The 23,875-nt window shown below is 40.2% G+C and overlaps 1 protein-coding gene across 1 annotated transcript in view; it reads right to left on the reverse strand.

Annotated features, from left to right (window-relative positions):
• KLHDC1 (kelch domain containing 1) overlaps positions 1-21,604 on the reverse strand; it is a 31,040-nt gene extending 9,436 nt beyond the window's left edge. Inside the window, exons 1-8 of the mRNA XM_074869248.1 lie at positions 21,326-21,604; positions 17,470-17,540; positions 14,888-15,005; positions 13,812-13,930; positions 11,959-12,037; positions 10,964-11,047; positions 8,917-9,000; positions 2,683-2,741 (exon numbers count right to left, since the gene is read on the reverse strand). Coding sequence (XP_074725349.1) covers positions 2,683-2,741; positions 8,917-9,000; positions 10,964-11,047; positions 11,959-12,037; positions 13,812-13,930; positions 14,888-15,005; positions 17,470-17,540; positions 21,326-21,427 — 716 coding nt within the window. The 5' untranslated portion in view covers positions 21,428-21,604. The remainder of the gene's footprint in view (positions 1-2,682; positions 2,742-8,916; positions 9,001-10,963; positions 11,048-11,958; positions 12,038-13,811; positions 13,931-14,887; positions 15,006-17,469; positions 17,541-21,325) is intronic.
• Positions 21,605-23,875: the final 2,271 nt, after the last annotated feature.

Raw genomic sequence — 23,875 nt, forward strand, 5'->3', positions numbered from 1 at the left:
GGCAATCAAAGACAATCTCTCTGCAGCTGCAGAATGGCTGAGAATTCTGTTATCTACATCTGAAAGGTTGTATCCTGCCCAATTTTTAATTCATCATTGGATCAGAAATCTCAGTAGAAAGGAATTTGAAGCTATAGCATAAGAAAGAAAAGGTTCCTTGCAAGAAACACCTAGAGGAGAAAACAGTCACCCTGACAGCAAACAAGTCTGAAGGAATTTCCCCACCTGTAAAATACTGGAATGGGTTACACTTGGGCTTTTTAGAGGCAGTTTTCAGCTGGAAATGGATTGTCTGATTAAAACTATTCAAAACTATTGCTGGTACTCAAAGGATACAGAGTGATTTCTCTTTACTTCGCACTCTTAATATGTAACTTTGTTGGTCTCAGCAAGCATTTCTTTGCTATATAAATTTCAGACATAAAAAAAGGAGAGAAATAAAACCTGGCCTGTTTATCTGTCTTACTTTACAATGTTTGTGTGTGGAATCATGGGACTTTGGGACCAAGTCCTTTATATTGGAGATGATCCCTACAAATGCCCAATTTCTAATACAGCCACAAATATTGATTTTATGAAAGGAAGTGTGAAGCCAGAAATAGTTTTCCAAACAATTTGTGCGAAGACAGACTGTAAATTGGAGTCAAAATGTAAATACTAATTTGATATTGTCCTGAAAGATACACTGAGTTTTGCTCCTTCTGTAATTAGGAGATGAAATCGCACAAAGAGGTATTGTATGCTTGTGCATGCTGACAGGTGGTCTGGTAATACAAGATGATTTTACTGTGGTAGATATTTAATAGCCACAGACAAATTATTTGGCAAAAACATCATCTAGCCCTGCGAGAGTACCCTTTTTTCCCCCCATGATTTCCAGCTGACAATGGCTAATCTAAATTTTGCCATCTGTGATAGTCTGAATTATATTTCTCAGGTTTCCCTAAGATCAGTCACTTTAGTAAGAGAAGAACAGCTCTCAGGCCTGTGAAGCTTCCTAAAAGACCAGCCTTTGATTAGTCACCCCTCTAGATATGAACAAATATGAACACTTTACCTCCTGTGAGGTGCCACCACAGCAGCAAAGACCCTTTTTTCCCCCTAATCTCTTAAATATCTTTTTTTAGTCTCTCTTAAATCTTTTTTTAGCCTCTCTTAAATCTTTTTTTAGCCTCTCAAAGACTCTGTGCAGAGGTGCTAGAGAATGGCTGGATAGTAGGCTCCTAAATTTATAATGATCAGAGTCTATACTGAATTATGGGTAAGTCTTGTGAGCTATTTGTGGATCACAATATAGAAATAATTGAGTATTGGAACAATCTGCAGTTTTTAGGAACGGCTGCATTTAGCATTACCATCCTTAGTCTAAGTGTATGTATGTAAAATCAGTCTGTTGTATTTGGGTCAAGAACAGAAAACACTTTTAAAAACCTTCAATGTCAGCTTTCAAATGCCAAACAAAAGGGAACACTGGCTGAGGAGGACTTAAGACAGAACTTTGACACTGACATCCCTCCTTCAGGGCTTGAAATTCCTCGCATTGACTTGCTACTCAACTGTCACAGGTTTCCTTTTTTAAAGCAATAAAAAGCAAGCCAAACAGCAACTGCTCATGCAATAACAACAACAACAACAGAAAGTAAGCAGCTAGAGCAATAATCTGAATAATCAATCCCACTCAGAGGCAAAGTCTAAAAGGGACAATGCTGTCATTTAGGTAGAACATTGTTAATTTTAAAAGAACTATCAAAGAAAAAGGGGAATGAAACTGATTAGTTAGTCGTAAGTGCTAATTAAAGAAATCTTCAAGGACAATTTTTTTTTTTTAAAGGACACTGTGGGACTTTTGTCCTGCTGCCATCAACAACAAGAAGGAATGGATGGAGGATTGCATCCACTCCCTTGCTTCGCTCTCGGCTCAGAAGGCAGAGGAACACACTTGGGGCAGGATCAGATCAGCAGGCACGAGTGAGTAAAGATGCCCATCACGGGCACATAAGGCCCTGGAGCAGGATCAGTACTGAAACATACTCCAGAGAGGTGTATTTCATGGTCTTTTATGAAATTACTATTAGGTTACCTTGGGAATAGGAACAGAACAGTGGTTATCACCCATCAGTTACTGTTTATTTCCTGGTTCGTCTATCAACTAACGATATAGCCACTAATTCTACACATGTAATAGGCACCACCATAAATCCTATATGCAAAGAAATCTTAGGGAGTATACTAATATCTGATTTAGTTTAAAATTGAAATATTTAGGTCATGCCTTTACTTGTTTTTAAAAAATATGGTTAAGATGCTTATCCTGAAGGGGGGGGAAGATCTGTCCCCAATCTGCAACCATAATGAGCCAAATATAGATAGTAAAAGCAGTATTCAAAACGACATCAAAACTAAAATTCCATATGGATAAATGTACCCGTCTTAAAAATGAGGATGTTAAATCACTACATGCTGCGCTTAAAATAACATCATCAACGCTTTGGTGCAGAACAGAAAAAGCTTAGTAACCACCACCAAATTAAATTAAATTGAAATCACAACATAACAGCTGTTAAAATAGTCCCCAAACTCCCATTCTCCTCTTTGAAAAGCTACAAAATTAGCACTGGAACTACTTAACAATATGTTTCAATCTGCTACATTCAATTTTAAGTGTTATAGAGAGAAACGTACCTTCCAGACCAAGTCCAAGTGTCTAAATTCAGGCAGTGCAAATCATTCATTCTAGTTTGCTAAAACAAATAAATAAAATCCCAGGTGTGTTATATTAAGCAAACAATGAGCAAAGTATTTCAGCGAGGCCTTCCCAGGACAGAATATTCCAAGTAACAATATTTTGAAGAAAACTGTACCCATGTGCCTTAAAACAACTCTGTGTTATGTGGCAGATGAAAAGCATTTCTTCTCAAAAAAACCCCATACAACTCTCAGAAAACTACCTGTCAGGAATATTTACAGTAATGCAACAGCAGTATGGGGCCAATTTTAGCTTTTAATAGTAGTCTAATAGTGAAGAACTAGGTGATATTCTGTTACTGCAAATGTATTCAGTTTTTATCCACAGAATTCATGGTAGGTAATTGCAAAAGGTATAATACTCTACATATAGTTTCCTCTCATTATTTTTCTTTGCATTCTGATCAGAACTCTACATCCTCCTGCCTGGTCACTTATTCCTCGAAATATTCTAGTAGGTACTGTACTCAGCACGTGACATCCCACAGTAAGTTCAGCACACCTGTGTTCTCTCTTTTCCAGAAGACAAACCTTTTCACAAAGTTACTACTAGCAGCAACAAGGTTTTATGACTGTTTAGCATTTGCCATAAAAATAATAAAATGTATCAACAACAATGGAAAAAATCAATACACTTGCATATCTGCCTGTGTTTTGAGATGAAGAAAGTAATTGCTTTAGAAACATAAAGTGGGGGGAGAATGTAAGAAAGAATTTCTTTCCTTTAGATTGTAGCAATATTTTCAATGGCTCGCAATACACTTGACTGATACTTGTGATTCCCCTAGGTACTACAAAACAATATCTGAGAAGAAGGGAAATATATCTTGCCTTACCTTACAATTTCTTTTCTCCTAGGGTAGTCCATAGATCTATTAGAATAAGCCTTTCTCCAGCTTGCAGATCCTTTGAGGCAGAAACTAGACTTGTCATTTAAGTCAGAATAGGAGTAGTTTTACCCCTGAGAACTCAGCCAGTTAGTGAGTTTGAGAGACTTCCAAAGCTGTCCATCAGAGCTATGGAAAGTCTCTCGGGGTATTTCAGGAAACAACAAGGTTTTCAGGATAGCTATGGGCTCCTCTGATCAAGTACACGCTAGCCCTTTTCTGTCCTAGGGAAGAGAATGTTAACTAGCATTTTGGAATGCCTTCAGCAAGGCCAGTAGGCTAAAGAAAAGCAGAACGTGAGGGCTTTTGTGCATTGCCTGAGAAACTTTATCCCCGCAAGAGGGTGAATATAACAGTACAGTGTGGTCCAGCTGACAGCTCGTGGAACAGGGCTGTCTTCCATGACAAGTCTATTCAGTTTCCTGCTCCTTCAGGTGGCTTTGAAGGAGATGAGGAACAAATTATACAAGCAGAAAGTAAAATGCAATTACTCAGTATCTTCTGCTGTACCTGTACACAGCTAGACACTTGGGGGTAGGGTGGGGAAAAAGCAACATCCTGCCCTCTAGAACTGAAAATATTTAATCATCTTGGAATAACACAGTTTGATACGGAGGACATCTATTAAAGAAAGGGAAGAAAGAAAGTTGCTGTTGTGTTGGAAATTAAGGTTTCAAGAAGATCCTGTTCAAGACCTCCTCGCTGACTTTCCTTTCCTAGGCATTAGGCAGAAGATGGAGTAGTTTTCAGTTTCTTGGTCCCTGGGAAATCAATGTATTATAATCTTTACATTCTCATGATTCAACAGATTGACAGATGCATAATTACATCAACCTCATTTTGAATTCAAAACACAGCATCAGTTGGACATTTACGTCTAAGATTCAGTCCCTTAACACAGCTTTAACAAATGAAAATGCCTTTCTACCCGACCCTTATTTGGGAAACCATAAAGCACACAGTCAGGCTGTAGTATCGTCACTTGCCATATGCAAAGTTTCCTTGCAGTTTCTCATGTATTTCTAAATGCTATCTACTATATTTAATCTTTTTAGCTGATAATCCTAAAATGACTCTTAATTGGTTTAAAAGCATCAAGCCTCGTAAGAGGGTTTGCATTTCCCTTTGAGCTGCAAGGACTCTACTTATCTACCGCATGTTCATTTATTTGCAGCCCAGCAAACATTAACCAGGATCTGCTTTGTCTCAGGATTAGCTTTCTAGCATGATGAAAGGCATTAAGGGTGACATATTTACAGCTCGCTTCTGTTACAGTAAACTCTGTGCAGCTCTCCATTCTGAGATTTACAATCAAACAGCTATTACAGCTCAAATCTTTCTAAGAGGATTGCAGTTCAATGTATCTTCTGATCTTCAGTGACAGAAAGGATAACAGGAAATATAAGCATGCATACATTAAGGCATCAGATGTGTGAAGAGCTGCTGGAAAGACTTTATTACTTCATCATTCTTTACATGAAAATTTTCCACTTAAATCAAACATGAGACTTGCATCAACTTTTGGACTAACTCTCCTTCCTTCCCACTTTCTCCCATTTCTGTTTTTTCAGGGGCTTACCTGGAGGAACAGAGTCCACATAATACTTCTGAGCCTGTTTTCAAATGATTCCTGGTACAATTGATTTTGATCATCACCATCTTCTTTTACCAGTTCTAGCTCCAAGTTTGGAAAAAGGTGCCCTTTCCTCCCAGAAAGATGAATAGGAGAAGCCTCATGACACTTCCTGGCCCTTTCTGGTTCCTTGTAGAGCCTTTTCCCTGGGAAGATTTGTATTATGGTGAACTAGAAGGAGAAGGAGGAGCAGAGCAACCCCGTATTTGCTCCTTAATTTATGGAGAAAAGCAAGACTTCATCCTTTGGGGAGGAGTTACTCCTGTTGTCAGGAAATGTTGTGGTTTTCTGATGTCTTTCCTTTCCTGTTTCATGACTTACATTAATTCCTCAAGCCCCACTGAACGTTCCCTAACCTTTCTTAAGTTTCCTTCCATTTATTTCTAGGATAGAAAGTGAATCAATAATAATCACTAAGGTGAAAATTACACTTGCTGCTCTCCTACAAAATTAAATACAGCTTTCCAAAATTTCACTCTTCTCTGACATTGTTCCCAAGAGGTTTCACTGAAATTTAGCAAATGGTTATTAAGAAGCTGACACTACCTGAGGAAGAGAAAAACCTTTTCAGTTCAGAGCCTTCTTGTATTTCTGAATCCTGTAGTCAAACAGTCAGAGTTAAATAGAAGCCAGAGGACATGTCCTCTTAGGGCATACCTAGTCATGCAACAGCACAGTGGAGAACTAACAGGCGAGCTCCAGTTTACTAATAATTCCTCTTGCAGAGGCTGCACGAGAATCCTAGCTCAAGTTACAAAGCAGTTCAGTTGCAAGAGGCACAGTGCAGCAACCCTAACTAGCTTGGGCACCACACTCAATGCTATTCTGTTTCTGGGGTGAAGACCTCTGCACCATGCAGAGATAGTCCTTGCCAATAAAAAGCCAGAGGGAGCAAGGCTTTGAAGGCTGAGGAAGTGTTCAGAAATAAATGGTAGGCCAGAAAGTCCTGAGCTGCGTGTTTACTTCTTCACACCTAGGTTTCTCTCCCTCTCACGTCTGCAGGTTTGCTAAATGAGGAGCAGGATTCAGTTCAGCTGCAGTTGGCAAGAGTTCATTTATACAGCTGACACGAAAGAGCAAGTCCAGAGCAGAGGCACAGGGATCACTTAGCCTGGCACCGTTAACCCTGATGCACAAGATTCAAGTAAGACTAGATACTTTTTCAATCTCTTCTAATATCCCTTTATTTCCTTAGTTAATTGCAAATCAAGTTTGTCCAAACCTACAGCTCTGGAAGCTACTGCGTGCAGTTCTCTCACTCAGAGGTGGGGCTTTAGCAACAATTCCAGAGATTGTGAGCCTGTATGAAAGGCCACATAACACATAATGCAGAATGGTAAGAACCAACAGGATCAATTTTGGTTATTTTCTTTTCTGATTGCTCTGAAAAGGTACTTAGGTTAAAACTTTTCCTGCAGCTGTGGGAAGCAATTCAAACTGAAAAACTGGCTGGACATTGCGTGGCCATTCTGAACCTGCCTTGATCTGTAGGTCTGGTTTCTGTCTGAGCAAGCAGGAGTAAGCCATTTTGTAACAGAACTGTAGACTTTCCCCGAGAAGAACACTGCATTAGAACACAGCTTTTACAGCATGGAAAACAGGGGACAGGGAACAAAGTGCAATTTTACACTGTTTTTTATGCAAGTCCTTGAGAATACAGGGTTTAGGTCATGGCAGCTTTCCAAGATGAAGTTGGCATATGTTCACTGTAGGGCATTTCCAACCAACAGTTAATTCCTTCTCTTTCGTATAACAAAACTATAGAAACACAGCACCGGGAGCTTTCAAAAGCTTCTTCACTGTTACTTTTCATAGTAGTAGAGATAGAAAGCATCGAGTCTCATCCTCTAGCTGAGTGTGATTAAAGGCTCTAAATTAGCTGTAGGCAAAAAGAGCTAAAAACTTAAATTTAAAAAAAAAATATGGAAGAGTACACAGTAACTTAAATTAGGAGTTTTTTTTACTTGCCTTACAGAATGTATTTCTCACATTCCTGATAAGCTCCAGCTCATACAGAGAACTTCAAAAATATTATCTTCCCTGTGCTTTTGCAACAGTTCTAAAAAGAGTTGGTACGCTTTCCAGCTCATAAAGAAACTATCCTTTCAAAAAATTTACAAACGATAGGGGAGCCTGCATTAGTTAAGACTACTACTACCATCTTTATTTTCAGACGTAAGAGAGGAATAAGTCTTCTGTATTGGATTGCTTCCTCAGGCTTGAGTTCTTACATTAATGCTTCAGCAGAGAACTGAAGAGAAAATCTCCTCTGACTAGTACTAGAAAAATCGTGCTGCTGAGAGGTTTTACTATCTCCTTGCTTACCAGTGGTGGCCTCAAGTTTGTTAGGTACAGATAACCAGGGGGATGATGCCTATGACTTTTTTAAAAGTTAAAAATAGCTAGGAATAGTTAAGATTTAAAGAATCTAGTCTTGATTTAAATATGCACCAATTACATCTTATACAGACAGCTCTTACACTGCCTTTGACTACTACTACCTAAGGGACAACAGATTTAAGATCCTCCCACAGTGTATTAAATGGCACAATCTTGAATCAAGAAAGCAAATACAAGCCTTGCTCTTGTGGTAAAGAGCTTATGTTGGTTCCCCAGAATAAAGCTGTTAACAGCAATCTCTCAGAATAAAGCTGTTAACAGCAATCTCTACAGTATGCTGCAGATATTCTGTATCAAGGGCACAGAGCATGCTGGAGGTAAAAGACTGAGACTGCAAAATTGACATTCAGAGAGCAGAGGAGATGCTTAACAGGACCAGAACGACCTGTGTCTGCAGTAGCCTGTGCTATCAGATAACATGCTGCAGCATCCTGTACCAGCCTGAGAGTACCGAGCCAAACAGCTCTGTATCCAGCCATTGTAATCACGTGCTGCTCCTCCAGACAGCTGGATTTCAGTCACTTAGGTGCAAAAAATGACAAAGGTTTAAATTGTAAAGCCAGCTGAAATTTGTTACTTCATACCTTTCAGAACCACGTGTGGCAATTGTAAATATAAAATACTGTATCCCACCAGCTATTCTGAACTTCACTTCCCCCGAAGGTAAACATCAGGGGATGAGAGATGTGTATGTGAGTAACTGACTGTTCTTACACATTTCCTCTTTCTTCAGCGGGGCAGCAGGGGGAACACAAGCTAAAATCCCAGTTCTATTTACTACTTGCTACCATTTCATTAAGTGGGGAAAAAAAGCCAGCAGGTTTGATGTATAGATCTGCTAAGCTGTAGCAAGCACAGAACGCTAGCATCTCATCATTTATTTAAACCTGGTCTATCAGCAGGCTTGCTTTTGCTCCACTTTCAAAGAACCATCTCCTAGAGAGGTTATGCACACATCAACCGTTTTTGCTGATTTATAAACATCTGCATTTACCATACAGTCATCTGGTTTTTTCCCTTTCTGGGACAACGTATGCTTCATCATTAATACTACAGACAGAAAGACAGACTCTTCTTTTTGTAAGGTAGAGGGGGATGAAAAGCAGCATCCTGGATTCAATGCCCCTAACGCACAGCTTAGGCCAAAGACATTTCGGATTTTTTTTCTGCTACAAAGTAATTTGCTATTAAAAATATAACTGCCAAGAAAACAATATTACTGCCAATAAAATGTTTTAATTAAACACTAACCAGCACTCGTCCTCCAAAGATGTAACCTTTATTTCCCAGCACAGCACATGTATGAGCTGCTCGAGGCTGAGGTGGATCTCCACCCTGAAAGAATCAAAATAAGATCCTTCAGAACATCATCGATGTGCCAGTCAAGGCTAGTGGCAAGTCAGTAACACAGAGACTGCAAAGATAAGGCCAGCATGCATCAATATGCTGACAGAACTGCAACTTTAGAATGAAATCAGTTGTAGTCACGTCCAAGACGCCACAGACATTAGAAGATACACATAATTGCCAAGGACAACTTTAATTGAGTTGCCTCAGTTGCTAATGTTTAATATATTCCCTCTTGGTCTGATTTATCATTACTTTACTTAAGTGAAATTCAATTAATTTATCTTTAATTCCTAAGCATAAAATTACAGCAACACATCAGTTATAATTGATATCTCCTGTGCAGCTTTATTTTTCCAAAGTGCAAACCATCAGGAACTGGTACTAAAATCTCTGGAAATCAGATCTTAAAATTTGATGTTACATCCAATAGCCACATGCCAAAAAATCTTCCCTGTGTAAATCAGAAATAAGGACAGCAAAATTGGCTTTTACTTTTCAGTGGTAATTTCATTTTTTGCATTTAGTTTTATGGGAATTTTAGAACATCCTATAAAGACCATAAAATAGTGTCAGAGACTTATTACAATATACTTCTTCTACTGAGTTCTTATGTAAACTCACCAGGATTTTATGAACCTTTATAGCATACTATCATATTAATATTAATAAATAGAAATGTGTGCATTACTATTTTACTGGGAAACTGAGTATACATGCTCCTTTGGAAGACTATTAAAATAACGTATTTGCTGAAGACTATCTGATCTGTTTATTCTAACAGCATAGCATGACTGGGAGATATTTGTTCAAAGGATTTTTCAGCATTAACTCTTGAAAGGAATACAGCAACTCCATATACTCAATGCTCAAAGTAACGACTGTGTAACCCTCGCATACCAAACATGTATCTTTACCTCACAAAGGAAAACTGAAGGCCTGAACTAACAATATAGCAAATTAACTCCCCCCTTGCCTTCTTTAAGTCTGTGAAAGCTGAACAGTGAACGAAGAGAGACTAGATTTCAAGCCCACTGTTGTTCTTTCACCTTTCACACTGACCTCTCAGCTTTATGAAAAGGGGGAGGCAGGGGAAAGGGTGAAATCCCCAGGCAGACCTTAATCTCTCATGTGGTCAACTCTCAGTTCTCAGTGATGGGTTATCCATGCTGCAGATTAATTATACACAGAGTCACCCAAATGGCTTCATATCAAAACAGTTGAGATAAAGGGGGTTTGTTTGGCACCATTAAAACCCTTCATGTGTTTGTACCACGTACTCCCCAAAGACCTTCGGCTTCATTCCTTCGCTAGGTGTGACACAGGATGAATACAGAGCTGGCCTGGGCTAACGGCTGCGCTCCAGCCCTGAATCTCCTCCACATCCAAAGCCCTGGCAAGGACACCCAAAGTCGCTAGAATCACCATAATCCATTTCTGCAGGACCCAAGCTTGCTCTGTGAGGAGCCACTGAAACACCTCCACACCCTGTTCCTCAGCCCCACTCTGGTATTCCTACTTAAATGGTTGTCTGGTGTACTGCAGTGCCTTGCCTTTTCCAGTAATGGAGCGCTGACAGTAATTTTATATTCCCAACAGTTGTCTTAAAGCTCGAATACAAAGCTTTATCTCAAAACTATCCCCTAGATACAATACTGTATCATCTTCTGATGTATCCAGATTTCTAACACCTCTCTGAAGTTTACGATATTTTTTGCATCAGAACCACATTATAGGAAAAACACCAGTTTAATAACATCCTGTGGGAAAAAAAATCATATCAGTTCTGAATTTTCCACATTTCAGAGGCATCCTGTTTAATGTAATAAGCCTGAGCAATACGAAGCATATTCAAATGACTTTTCCCAACATCAATTTCTAGAGCAAAATAACTATTCAAAATGCAGTAAAATCACAATTGTGTCAAAAGACAAGACTGAAAAACACTCACTCTAATTGCTGGTTGAGACCAAGTTTGTGTGGTTGTGTCAAAAACATGAACATCATTATGCCATCCCCAGAATATCTGTCCTTCCTAAAAAAGAAGTTAAAAAATTAAAAGTAAGTATATTTTAAAATCTTTGTGCTTATTAAAGGATGCAAACTCAGAAGTGATCTGTCAAAACAGAAAATGGACTAAAATACACAATTTTATTAGAAGAAACATATGTTGATATTTTTAATAATGATGCAGCAGCTCAGGTGTAGTTGAAGTTCAACAGCGTTGAGAAACGTTAGGGCTGATGACGCTTTTGAAAATGGGCTTTGAGCTCCGACATCAGTCACTGCAGTAGACAAATTCTACCTTCTCATTTTTAGCATAACATACTGAGAAAAAAATAGATTGTACAAAGTGATAAATTTCTGTAAGTCAATATTTAACATCCAATGTAAGGATCTATACTCCATTGAATGCATATCTATTTCTTGTTAATTCCTGTCACTAAATACTCTAATCAGTCTTCTTTTATTAACTGTAAGAAATCATTATAGGAAACTATCTAATCCAGGCATCTTAAAAGCAATGGCATTTACTCTCGATAACAAATTTTAAAAAAATCAACTTAAAGTATTTGTCAGACTTGTAAAGCTATAAATTCCCTATTGTTACTTCAAGGAGATAAATTCTAACATTTTCTGGGAGTTTCGTATTTAAAATATGTCTTCAGATTTAAAATACTGCCTTTGTTCCTGCTTTGACAGCATTTTATTTCACTGCACTCAAAGCCTAGCACTGGGTACTCAGAATACGCTGAACACCCACCGCTCCCAACACACACTATCTGAAATTCCAAATCTGAGTCAAAGATTCTAATTTGCATTTCTGCTGATGCTACAAATAAAGAAAAATCAGACAGATTTTCATACTTACTGAGTATAGTACAAAAGATCACGTTTTGACAATCAGAAAGGACAAATCACTCTGAATTGTGACAAATCTCTTACCCAAAATGCATCATGGACATCAAAACAATCACTCAGTTCATTATGCTTCCTACAGCCGTAGCCACCAAAATATATTAGCCTAAAAGAACCACAACAAAACAGAAGTTCAGTTAGCTGTTTCGTAAATAACATTCAAACGGATAAGCTGTAATAATTTATTTCAAATTTTGGTTTACCTGCTGTACTACTAATAACATTAACAACTTAAAATACTTCGTATTGTACCTAATTACGCAGCAAACCTTACCGAGACGAAGGTAGCAGTTACACTGCTCAAGCCTAACAGAAATGCACATAAGCAAGGAAGAAGGTTCAAGATACCTCACAGTCCTATTCTCTATTCCTCCATCCACAAGCTTATTTATCACCATCACATTTTCAGACACGAGTCTCAAAATGACACATAACACAGACAGTGAAATGCCTATGTTTCTGCTAGAATTCCTACCCTTTTCTACTGAAATTCCTATGTTCCTGCTGTATTTGTTAGCTTTCTATATACATCTTTTCACAATAAATGTTCCCGAGGTTCAGCCCACAGACTGCCTGTGACCCACAAAGCCTTTCTCTAGCTGATAAAAAGATTCTTTCAACTAAGCACTACTCAACATATTGCATTGCAAGTATTGTTACACACCTCCCAGCCTAATATTCCACCCATGAAATGGCCATCCATAAGTAATGGTTCCTAAAGTTTTGTTTAACTTCAACATTTGAGGATATTTGGTATAGTTGTTAGTGATCTTGGGAGAAGGCAATTTAGGAAATGATGGGATGGTGAAGGTCATTCCAGACTGACATTCCTAGGGAAACAGAGTTACTGAAAGCATTGTGCAATACACCACGACATCCTGATCTGCAAATTCACATCTTGTGAAATTTTAATGTATACTTCTGAAAAGGTGCATAGCTTGTCCCCAAATACTTCTGTTAAATGAAAAGGTTATACTCTGACACCTAAAATAGGTCATTTTCTCAGTATGCGGATTACGTGATACTCTGAATAGATTAAATTAGTTTTGAATAATCTTGTATCAACAGCTAAGGAGAAGCCGTTCAAATATATGTAATTTCATGTATCTTGCAGTTAAATTACATTTACAAAACCAAGATATAGTACTGAGAGGCACTATACAGTTTATGCAAAACCTCTTTAGATGTGGAGTCCAGAAACAGCTTAATCATTTACATTTCATAGTGTTCACTGTATATCATATTCTTGTTTACAATAACTTTCATAACATGTCACTTCCTTGTGACCAGGTATGCCACAGTATCCAGACACTTTCCATAACAAAACACAAAATCTGAAGTAAAATATTTATTTTTAGCTAAGTATTTCTTCTAAATACACTCAGTAATTTTTACAACACACATATATAGGCTGACTTGGCTCTTAGAAAAGAAAGATAATCACTGAAATGCCTTTGCAATTATCAGCATTTATATGCTATTAAAATCCTTTAAAATATACTAAATGTATTTTATTGCAGTTAATAATTTAATGCTTACATAATGTAACAAAAAACAATGTAATTTTTATACTATTTTTTAACGTGCTAAAATTAAAACCATAAGTAACAGATGCATAATGATTTTTATCTAAAGTCTCAAAGCATTCCACAAACTTTCACTAATCTCCCAACCCTCTCCTTACGTGGATTTATACTTACCATTAATTCAGCTCACATGTGAGAAAAGTCTGGCAGAAAGTTGTTAGGAGAGTTACACAAAATCCCATAGCAAGTCAAGCTAAGAATTAAGAGTTTCATGAATCCCAAACCTGTGTGCTCTTCACTTTATAGTACTTCCTCTCTGCAATTAACACATATTAAATATTCTTAATGTGTTACCTGTCCTTATACACCCAGCAGGAAAGCTTGTCACGTGGTGTAGGAGGTTGACCTTTAAAATTTGTAATTTTTTTCCACCTATAGGTTCCATTTTTTGTTCGCAAATTAACATAATACAGCTTAAAAGAAAAAAATTACAATATTTTCAGTATAAACGATGTTGAAGAATCCAGCACAAATCACCAACAAAAAGAACAACCCACCACCCCCAGAATACACTACTTACTTTCAAAAAAAAAAAAAAAAAAAAAAAAAAGAGCTGACAGTGAAGTTTAGAATATGTAGCAACATACAGGAAGAGTCCAATACACCACAAGAACACAGTTAAAGTGTGAGAATTAGCAGCAATTTCCTCGCCTTCACTCAGCCAGACCAGAAGAGTAATATCCTGCTCCTTCCAGAGTCAACTGAAGCCTTGCAAAAAACTTCTGCAAGACAAACAGCTCCCAGTTCAATTCTACTGGCAGAACTGTCAGTAGTTCTGTCTAACCTAAGTAGGTAACTGCCCAAAATCAACAAGGCTTATGAACCCAGTACTAAACTGAGATCTGATTACAGGCTCCATTTCAGTTATTTTCTAGTCAGGACTGAACTCTGACTTCATTTACACTAAATGATAAAACAGCTCACTTATCTCCTTTGCCACTCCAGTCTTCAGTTACAAGGAAGACTGGTAGCTGATTATATAAGAAAAGTAATCACTATCAAAAGAGCAAAAATAAAAGTGATATTCTAAGATCAATTTCAATTATGGCTGCCAACATATTTAAAAAAAAAAAAAGGCAATCGGGAAAGCATTGGCAGTTTTCAGAAATAAATACAGGAAGTTTCACGTAATAGGTCTTATTCTGAAGCTATGATTCAGTGAAAAATCCCAGAAAAAAAATATGGAGTTGAACATTAAAACAGAAACCAAAGGGTTTTTTGTCAGTTTAAAAGTATACTTTTTCTACAAAAATAAAGCTCTTCCTTAAATTTCTCCTTAATTCAAATGCAAAGTACACCAGACAAAACAGTAAGGTCAGCATTATTATTCATTCAAATACAGTATGTTATGAAAAAAATGAATACAATACCCGATTACTGTATCCTTTATCATCAAATCCACCAAAAATATACAGCTTCCCATTAATGCTTGCCCCACAGCTTCCTGACATGGAGGTAGGCAACTCTCCTTCCATTAGGTGCATTGTCCTGCAATTTAGCACATACATTAAGTCTTAGAATGCTGCTTTCAAATCTGTTAAAATAAACAAACGCAACCCAGGTGTATTAATAATTTTTAGATTTAAAACTACAAATACAGTTTCGCCCATAACTAGCGCTAGAAACTATAGCTGATGTATGAAGTCAGGCTCCTGCAGTGTAAAAGGACTTTCACACGAATATTGTGTTTACGAAGCATCTCATTTTTTCCTGAAGGTGAAGCCCATATTAAAAGAGCATTAGTACAGCAGAAACTTTCATTATTCAAAACTTGGAAATACTATTAACTCCAAAAACTCCTAAAATGAAAACACGGTATTGCTGTTATTTTATAAATGGAAAACTGAGGCAGAAGTAGAAATCAGGTCAGAAGCACTCACTAATTTGGGTGCCCAATATGTCACTCCTAAAATTTTGCATAATAAAAAATCTTCAATAACGCCAATTTTAGCAATGAGTTCTCTGCTGAGCAGCAGCAGCAAACCCTAGCCTTTTCCTTGCTAGCCTCACTTACAAACCAGTAACTTCCTGTGATGTGAATTGTAACATCACACAATCTCAAGCACTATGCAACTATCTGACAAAACTCCATTTCTGCCGAACTCACGAGGCTGAGCATCAGGCCAAGACCGCGCTTGGACTCATCGCTCCACATTGAAAACAGCTTTCCTAGGATCTCAAATTTCTACAGAAGATCGGGACCCGCATTTCCCCCTCACACATACAGAGGACACGTGATTTGTTTAGGATTTCCACCTCATCGCCACACCTTCAGTCTCTGGAGATTTAGCAGCCAAATCCCAGCCTCTCTGTGCTGGCGCTCGCCTCCTTGCCCCAGCTTTGCTGCTGACACCTCAACTGCTTTCACCCCACAGTTTCTGGCTGAAGCTTCCTTCCCCTGCTGTTCCTGTTCATTTTTCTCAGCTCGACACTTGATTTGACACTGTGCCTTCCGACAGGGTCCTTTGCCTGGTCTCCCTCCTCAGTCCAAAGCCTGATTCCACTTTTTCTTCTCTCTGCTAGGCCTAACCCCACCACACTTGCTGATCCAGTCAATTACCTTCACCCCCTTCTTCGATGCATCCACATCTAGATTTTTCTACCACTGAGGGCTATAGAGAGTTCTGATGCTTGGCCTTACCCCAACCTAAAAGCCCTGGAGGCAGCCATTGAAAAGTTTTTTATGCGCTAAATCACAAGAGGTGAATGATGCACGTGTAACCTGTCCCTGCTGAAAACGGCGCTCGCTAACAGCTGCTCAGGGCGCTGCTCCCAAATACCTTTGTTCTGGCAGCGTCACTGCCGGAGGCCAGCCCACCTTCCCCTTCTCTGCTCTTGCTCTCCCACTCCTGCCCGTTCCCGTACCGCGCACTCAGCTGTACATGTACAACTCTTTGTGTTGTAAACCAAATGAAATCAAGAACAGATCTCGGTTAAAAATAACCCTGAAAAAATAAAAGTTATATTTAACCCAGATCACTTTCCTGATCCAATTTCTCGTGTGACCATATAAACAGCTGTACCAGTACAACCGATACGGGGACGTCGGGGTGAAAACCAAGAGAGTATGAGCTTGCTGTAGCCAACCTTTCACCAAAAGAAACAGCAAACCGCAGTCTCAGTGAGTGTGCAATCTTTAATTAAAAAAAACAGAAAACAAAAAGAAGTTTGCAGCTAACCATACACAAAGTGTTGTTTTCAAAGTCAGTGACGACCACACAGATGTGGAAGTTCGTACATACTGTGAGACACCTTCCTGACCCAGCTCCCCTTCTCTCTCCAAATTGTTACTTTGAATACAGTACGCACCACCACACAAACAGGTGGGAGACTAGAAAGACAGCTGGCAAAAATCACATATAATCCCAAATGGATACTACTTTACCAGACTGAATGCAATTATTGTAATAGAAACCACTGGAAAATTTAAAAAGAGGCATTGCTATCTCTCCCCACGTTCGAGATGTAAGCACAATGAATATAAAATGTCAAGATTATACTGCTAGTGATGTGCAAGGTCTGGTTAGTTGAGTTCTTTATGCAAATACACTCAGAACACAAGTAATAACAAAAAATACATAATTGTAAATAGATCAAGACCCCAAATATCCGGTGTTTAAACACTCCTTTTAACATAAAAGTTAGTGTATGGAGAACTAAGCCAAAATCAATGCCCAAATAAAATGCACCTGTTTTAACAACAGAGCCTGAAGCTGACCATTTCAAACATTCTCTTGAAAAAAACAATTATACTTGAGTAATTAATGTGTTTCCTGGAGTTAATTTGCAAGTACATGTGTCTGTTCTTCAGTCTTCACATTAAACATCTGCTATTTAAACTCCAGGGAACATGACCAATAACTTGTGTAGCCAAAGTCTTTTCACCACAGCTCACTGTAATCTATGCAAAGATCAACTTATATATTAATTAAATATAAATTATGCAACTTACCATAACCCACTATCCATTTCATAGATCCAGAGCTCATCATTAGGCAGATAAACTTCATTTTCTTCAATTGACTAAAACCGAAAAAAAAATTTGCAAATGTTAAATCAATTATGCATTATACACCATACGTTTTAAAATGAAATACCAAATCGTGTTACTTAGCAACATGGAATAATCTTAAGGAGATAATCTACCAGAGCATAAGTCATTCCCCATCATTATTGCTCTGATCATTACAGTTTTAAACAGGCAGCTCAATAACGCTAATATTTTACAATTTATACTAGAAGTTCAAAAAAGATGTTTTTCATTTTTTGAAGCTATTAAAAATATCGTGCTAGGCCTTTCCTGATGTCATTGAGCTTTGTTGATTGTTAATAACATCTTTAATCACTCATTTTAAGGTGTGGTTTATAAAAAAATAAGTTTGGTGTATCAGAGGTAGGGGGAGAAGCGTTTCAATATTAAAAAAACAATACGAATCTAATACAATAGCCAATTTGTAAAGGTAAGGAAATAGCCCAGGCGAACAATTAAGTCATGAGGAAACAGAGACAACAGCTACTAACAAGTAGCACAACAGTACCGTAACATGATTGTGGATTAAAAAACCCCCAAAATCTTAAGAGAGACTGTCAGAGACGCTTCCCTCCTCTATTAAAATGCTGCTATTAAAGGAAGCATTTATTCAGTCACTGATGTGATCACTCTGAACAAATTCTGCTGTACCTTTAGCCTTCACACCTCCAAATACAGAAGATCAAAGACGAGCATCAAAGTATTAATGCTGTTCTTTGGGGCTTTTTGCACCTTCAAGGAAAAAAGAGTTCTCCTTCCCCTGAAGGATTTTTTTTCCCCTCATTCCACAAACCCTTTTTATCTTTTCCAGAAACCGAGACTTTGCCATGCTGTGTAGATGGATAAAGAACTCAACAACTAAACAGAAAGTTAGAAAAAATGAGGAACTTACTTCCTCAGGCCCACTCATTAAAGGCACAGATTTACCAACTTAACATTTTGCCAAGAAAGATGTGTAACAACATAAACCAGACCAGATTTGAAGCTCCTGAATTAAAACTCATTATCTTTTATTTTGGGAGATACTTTTAATTAGGAGGCAATTCTTGGTGTAATGGAAAAATATAGAGAAAAGTGTAACTGAAAAGCACAAAAAGAACAGTTATTTGCAGTGACTGAAGGAAGGAACTTGAAAGAACAGAACGTCAAATATAAAAGAGCTTAAACTATGCCCTAACATGAAGGAGGAAATTAATCCCTCTGTGGAAGACAGATCTATGAAGACTCCCAAACAGAGGCCATGTAAGAAAGGAAAATAATTTGGGAAATAATGATGAGGAAGAATAACAAACAGGAGAAGGAAGCCCAAAAGAATGCAATTGCAGCACTCAGGCTGAGTAACAACACCACCATTAATAACTGTCCCAGCATTAGAAAGAAAGACTGTGAGGGAATAAGCAGCCAACGTCAGTAAAAAAAAAAAAAAAAGATTAAAATTAAATAAATGTGAGAAAAAGACGTTAAATACAAAACCGAAATTTAATTATTAACAATGTAGTTGCTGATATTGATTGCTTGCCTTTTAATGATACTTTATTGTTACCTTCTCAATTTGAAAGGTGTCAGCCAGGCAGCCAGGCACTATGTTTGGTACAATTCATGAGGCAGGCTCTGCTGTTACAACGCAGCTTGCAGCTTTCACAAAGTGCAGAAGTCTACCCAATTTAATCTAGATACGTCAGTGGTCAGAGGCCGAGCGTTTGCTACAGAACCAGCTCTGAGCAAACACAGTGATGCCAAAAATAAGTTAGCTGGGCAGCAGTCCACCATCAACATGTAAAAATGTAAAATGATTTACCTGTGTAAAGTGCTGCTTAAAGAGTAACTATGATTTTCATAATACTCTCCACAAATAAATATGTAAAACTACTAAAAGTGTTTGCAAAGTTTATCTGCTAAACTTAACTCACATTGTCCGTTTTTTGCCTGTGCCATGAACCCAGGATCCTTTATTAGAAAACCTTTGAAAACACTGCGCTAGCCAGTCCAACTTCAGTTTCTAAAGACCAAAGCATAGAGAACTACCCTGTATTACCAGTGTTTAGGTGTTGCATAGTTATACAGAGTATTATGGAGTTTAAGGCCAGAAAAGGACACTAAATTTTCCTGTACACCACAGACAACTCACACTATTTAAATATATACTTATTCTAAAGGTGGCTAACTTCTTGACACTACAATGTATTCAAATCCTTACATGACTTGCAGTCACAAGAAACACAAACTAACAAAGACCCCAAAAAGGAAGAAAAGATGTGGGAACAGTTTACAGGCTCCTGAGGGCTCCTTCATTTCATTACAGTTTGATATTGGGCAAGCCTGGCCACGCCAATAGGCTAGAGAAGGTGTGCCAGGGTAACCCAGCCAGCCAAACCCTGCTGCCCCGCTACCTACCACAGCTGAGGATTTATATTTCAGTACACAGTATCTGTTTGTATTTTCAGTATTTCAGTAGTCACCAGCAGCACAACCCATTTCAGGTCAAATAAATCCAGCTCAGGAGCAGAGCACCTCTTCAAACTCCACAACCTACCCAGCTCTATCCTAAGTCCAATGTTTTTAGTTAAAAAAACCCAACATTCTGACTTCTAGAAACTAAACTATAATGTGCTTCAGGAAGAAACAAGAGTCAACTAGCCGCTAGCACCTGAGTGCCCTAGAAACGTCCTTCCCTTTGCTACTGCACACACTCATAAGTTACAATGTATTTTAAAACTTAAATCCAGGAGCCCCCAGCGAGATTTCTTTGCTTGAGTCCAGAGGACTAGCTTTACACATTTCAAAGTTTACCTTAGCCTGTGAAAAATATAGAATACTGAAAATAATAACATGGTTTTGACCTGAGCAGGACCAGAATACAAAGCATGGCTATTTTCACTTTTTAGGGCTAACATGCACAGACACCGTGGATAAAATAAACTGGCTGTATATAATGTAGTATCACTCATAGTTCTCTTTTGGACAGAATTAATCCAGAGCTAAGAGTCACAAGGATTTAGTCGTGCCAGAACTGGTACTGATCTTTCTATGGAAAAAAAGCAGATGTGGTTTTAGTCTGCCACCGGCTTGTTTTTGAAGTGACAGAACAGCATTCTGAGAGAGGAAAACACACTGTGCATAACATACAACTACTAAGAAGTAAAAAATGCAGGGACTCAGGAACAAGAACGCGAATTACACACTCGAAAAACACAGCTACAAATTATAGCTGTCACGCCACAGAGGAAGGGGGATGAGAAGCACTCTCTGAGGAACCACAAGTTTGTAGGAAAAGAGAAGCAAACCGGCTCTACCAGTCCTTCCCCAACGCGCGCTCCGTGATGGAGACAGCTAAAAACGGAGGAGGAGGCGGCAGCCATGGGTGCCGGTCAGGGGCACCTACGCTTAGAGAAGGGGAAGCAAACCGAGTAGAAAAGCCCCCTCGCTCCGTTCGCGCCCTTCCCCTCAGCGCAGCCGCCGCCATTTAAAGCGCCCGCCCCTGCGGGGCGCGCTGCCCCGGCAGCCAATCAGCGCCCGCGCTGAGGTAAACAGCGCCCCGCTGCCGGCCCGCCGAGGGGCTGTGTCGGCTGAGGGGGCGGCCGGGGGCGACGCGGGGGAGTCCCCCCACCTTCCACCCACTCCGCTCCCCTCCCCCGGGGCTCCTCAGCCCGGCTCCCCCCGGGCCGCTGGCCCGTCGCCCCGCCGCTCGGCTTCTCGCCCCCTCCCCTCCGTTTCCCTCCCCCCCCCCCGCGCTCGTCCTCGCCCCCAGCGCCCTCCAGCCGCCTTCCTCCCGCCTTACCACGTATCCCCCCCACACATAGAGAAAGTTCCCGTCCACCACGGCGCAGTGGCCGCTCCGCTCCTCGGCCACGCAGAACTGCTCCGCGGAGTCTGCCGCCATCTTAGGATAGAGGAGGAGGAAGCGGCTCGCCTGCCTCGGTGTTCGCGTCCCGCCACCGCCTCCTCCGGGAGAGGCTGCGGCTCGCCGCCGGTCGCTCCCCTCAGGCGGACGGGAAGCGAGGAGGGTCCAAAGTGTGGGGCGTCACCCTCCCCTCAGCGCAGGAGCCATGGCGGCTTCCCCTCAGCCGCCTGCGGGGCTATGAGGGGTCGCTTCGCGGCCGGAGCCGCCGGGCGGGGGTTGGAGGCGGGCGCGGTGCCGTCCGGCGCTGCCCGCGGCCCCCCGGCTCCGCAGCCGGCTGCAGTCTGTGAGGGGGTCACGGGGGTGGCCGTGTGGCTGCGGTTTGCGGGGTTTGTCCTTGGGCAGCTCCTGGAAGGGGACTGTCGGGGTGAATAGACGCTCCCGCGATGGGCCAGAGCCCAGCGTCTGCTCAGCGGGGCGTGCGGAGTGTTGCGGTGTGAGATTTAAGGCCTAATAAACCATGCAGAAGCCTGTGAAGAAAGTGTGAGAGGAGGAAAAAAGCACCGAGAATAGGTACCTAAACACAACTCAGTGCAAGAGTACAAGAGCGAGCTGGGTCTGTAGGCAGAGCTCAACAGGGGAGGTGGTTTAAGGCAACTGCAGCAGAACTTGCTGTCTGAAGGTGAGAAGAGTCATGCTCCAGCCACAAAGAGCGGCTATGGAATAGTAGCTGATATTAATTAAAACAATTGTATAGGCGTTCAGACTGTTGACTCCAGAGAGAAGCATCCTGTGAATGCTGTCTTCTAACCTGCAGCCTGGGAGCAGACGAGGCAAGAAGCTACATACAGCGCTGTGAGAGATTACTTGGAATACCAGAGGTGCTGCTCAGGACCTGTGTATTGGGGCCAATGCTGAGCTAGAGGTAAACGACAAAAAAAGTTGCTGTTGGGACCTCGATGAGCCACCTCCCATCATGTCCCGCACTACACACTTACTATTTGAGGGGTTTCTGATCCCTGTTATCCCCACCATTATATAGTCTTTCCTATATGTTGGCCTGCCCTTAAACCACAGACTAGGAAAAGCAGTAGCCTCTTAGGCTGCCGTTCCAGCTTTTACACTCTTAGATCAACAACCCGGTGAGCTCCAGCTGTACTGTGGATCTGGCTGGAATGAAAGGAATTCAAAATAAAACAGGTACAGCTCTTCAGAAAGAGTAGTAGAGTGGAGCTTGTGAGAAACAAGCACTCTAGCATCTTGTAAAAGGGCACTGAAAAGTAATGGTAAAGGTTTTCTTGTGAAAGCGGGACATACATTTTCTCTGGCAGATCTAGGAGGGAAGACATTAACTATTCCTGTCAATAACTGCTAATATTAAAATGAAGAAATGTAATGATGCATTGGGATGATGGTTAAAACAATAATCATTAGAAAAACATGGATAGCAGGCAAACTCAGTCTATAGGTCAGGTAGAGCTGCAATGTGATGTCTCAGAAAGAAGCTTGGGAACAGCGCGAAGTCAGCAGCCCATGGTTTTGCTAGTGGAGCAGTGACAGGCATGAAAATGAGTTATTTGTCATGCTCAGTGTAACAAAACAATTCCGTCAATTCACCTTTGGCATGAGGTAGATGTGCTGTCTGCTCGTGGACCATTAAGCTGCCTCAGCTGGCTCTCTGCTCTCGAGCCGCGTGCGCTGAGACTGTCCAACAAAGCGCTGTGATGTCCAACAAAGCCATGGCAGGCAGCAGAGACGAAGAGCTGGGCATGGCTTCCAGAGCTCAAGACAGATGGCTCAGTGGAACAGAAGTCTACAGCTCATGCTGGAATACTTTTATATCTCTAGTGGGAGGCTGCAGGCAACCTAACAGAACCCCAAATACAGCAGGATGCTGTAGGAGTATGCTTTATATTCCTGGTTTGGTCATATCTTAAAAGAAAACAAGTTTCTTTTTAGATGAGGGGTACATTCCTTCTCTGGGTGTACCTCCCTTCTTCAGGTGAATGTAAAAATCAGATTTTCTTTAAAGGAGAATAAGTGGTAATCAGCAAATAGAAGAACTTACATAAGGATTGGGTTCATAATTTGCACCTAGCTGCATGCCTGAGACAAAAAATTTATCCTATTTCCTGCCAAAATAGCTGAGATGGTAGCTTTTTGTCTAAAGAGAGTAGATGCAGCTTCACCCATGAACTTGTTCCCAGATGAGGAGGAGTGATTATAAATTATGCAACTGAGTATGGACTATAGAAAATAAGCTGACATTTTTTATCTGTCTTTATATCCCCGAAGTCTTTTGATCAAGGAATTTTCTTTCAGAGTTGCTTTGTGAGCCTTCTGTGAAATAAAGCTGTACTTTGAGAGACAGGGTTCAGAGTGCTTGAATGAAATACCATGCATTTTTCATCTGGAGAGAGGGCAGCTGCCCCACAAGACTGGAACTGTATGAGGCACAGTGTATTTATTGATTGTGCTCTGTACTGGGAT

Source organism: Strix uralensis, chromosome 4, assembly GCF_047716275.1.
Source record: "Strix uralensis isolate ZFMK-TIS-50842 chromosome 4, bStrUra1, whole genome shotgun sequence".
Taxonomy (NCBI): domain Eukaryota; kingdom Metazoa; phylum Chordata; class Aves; order Strigiformes; family Strigidae; genus Strix; species Strix uralensis.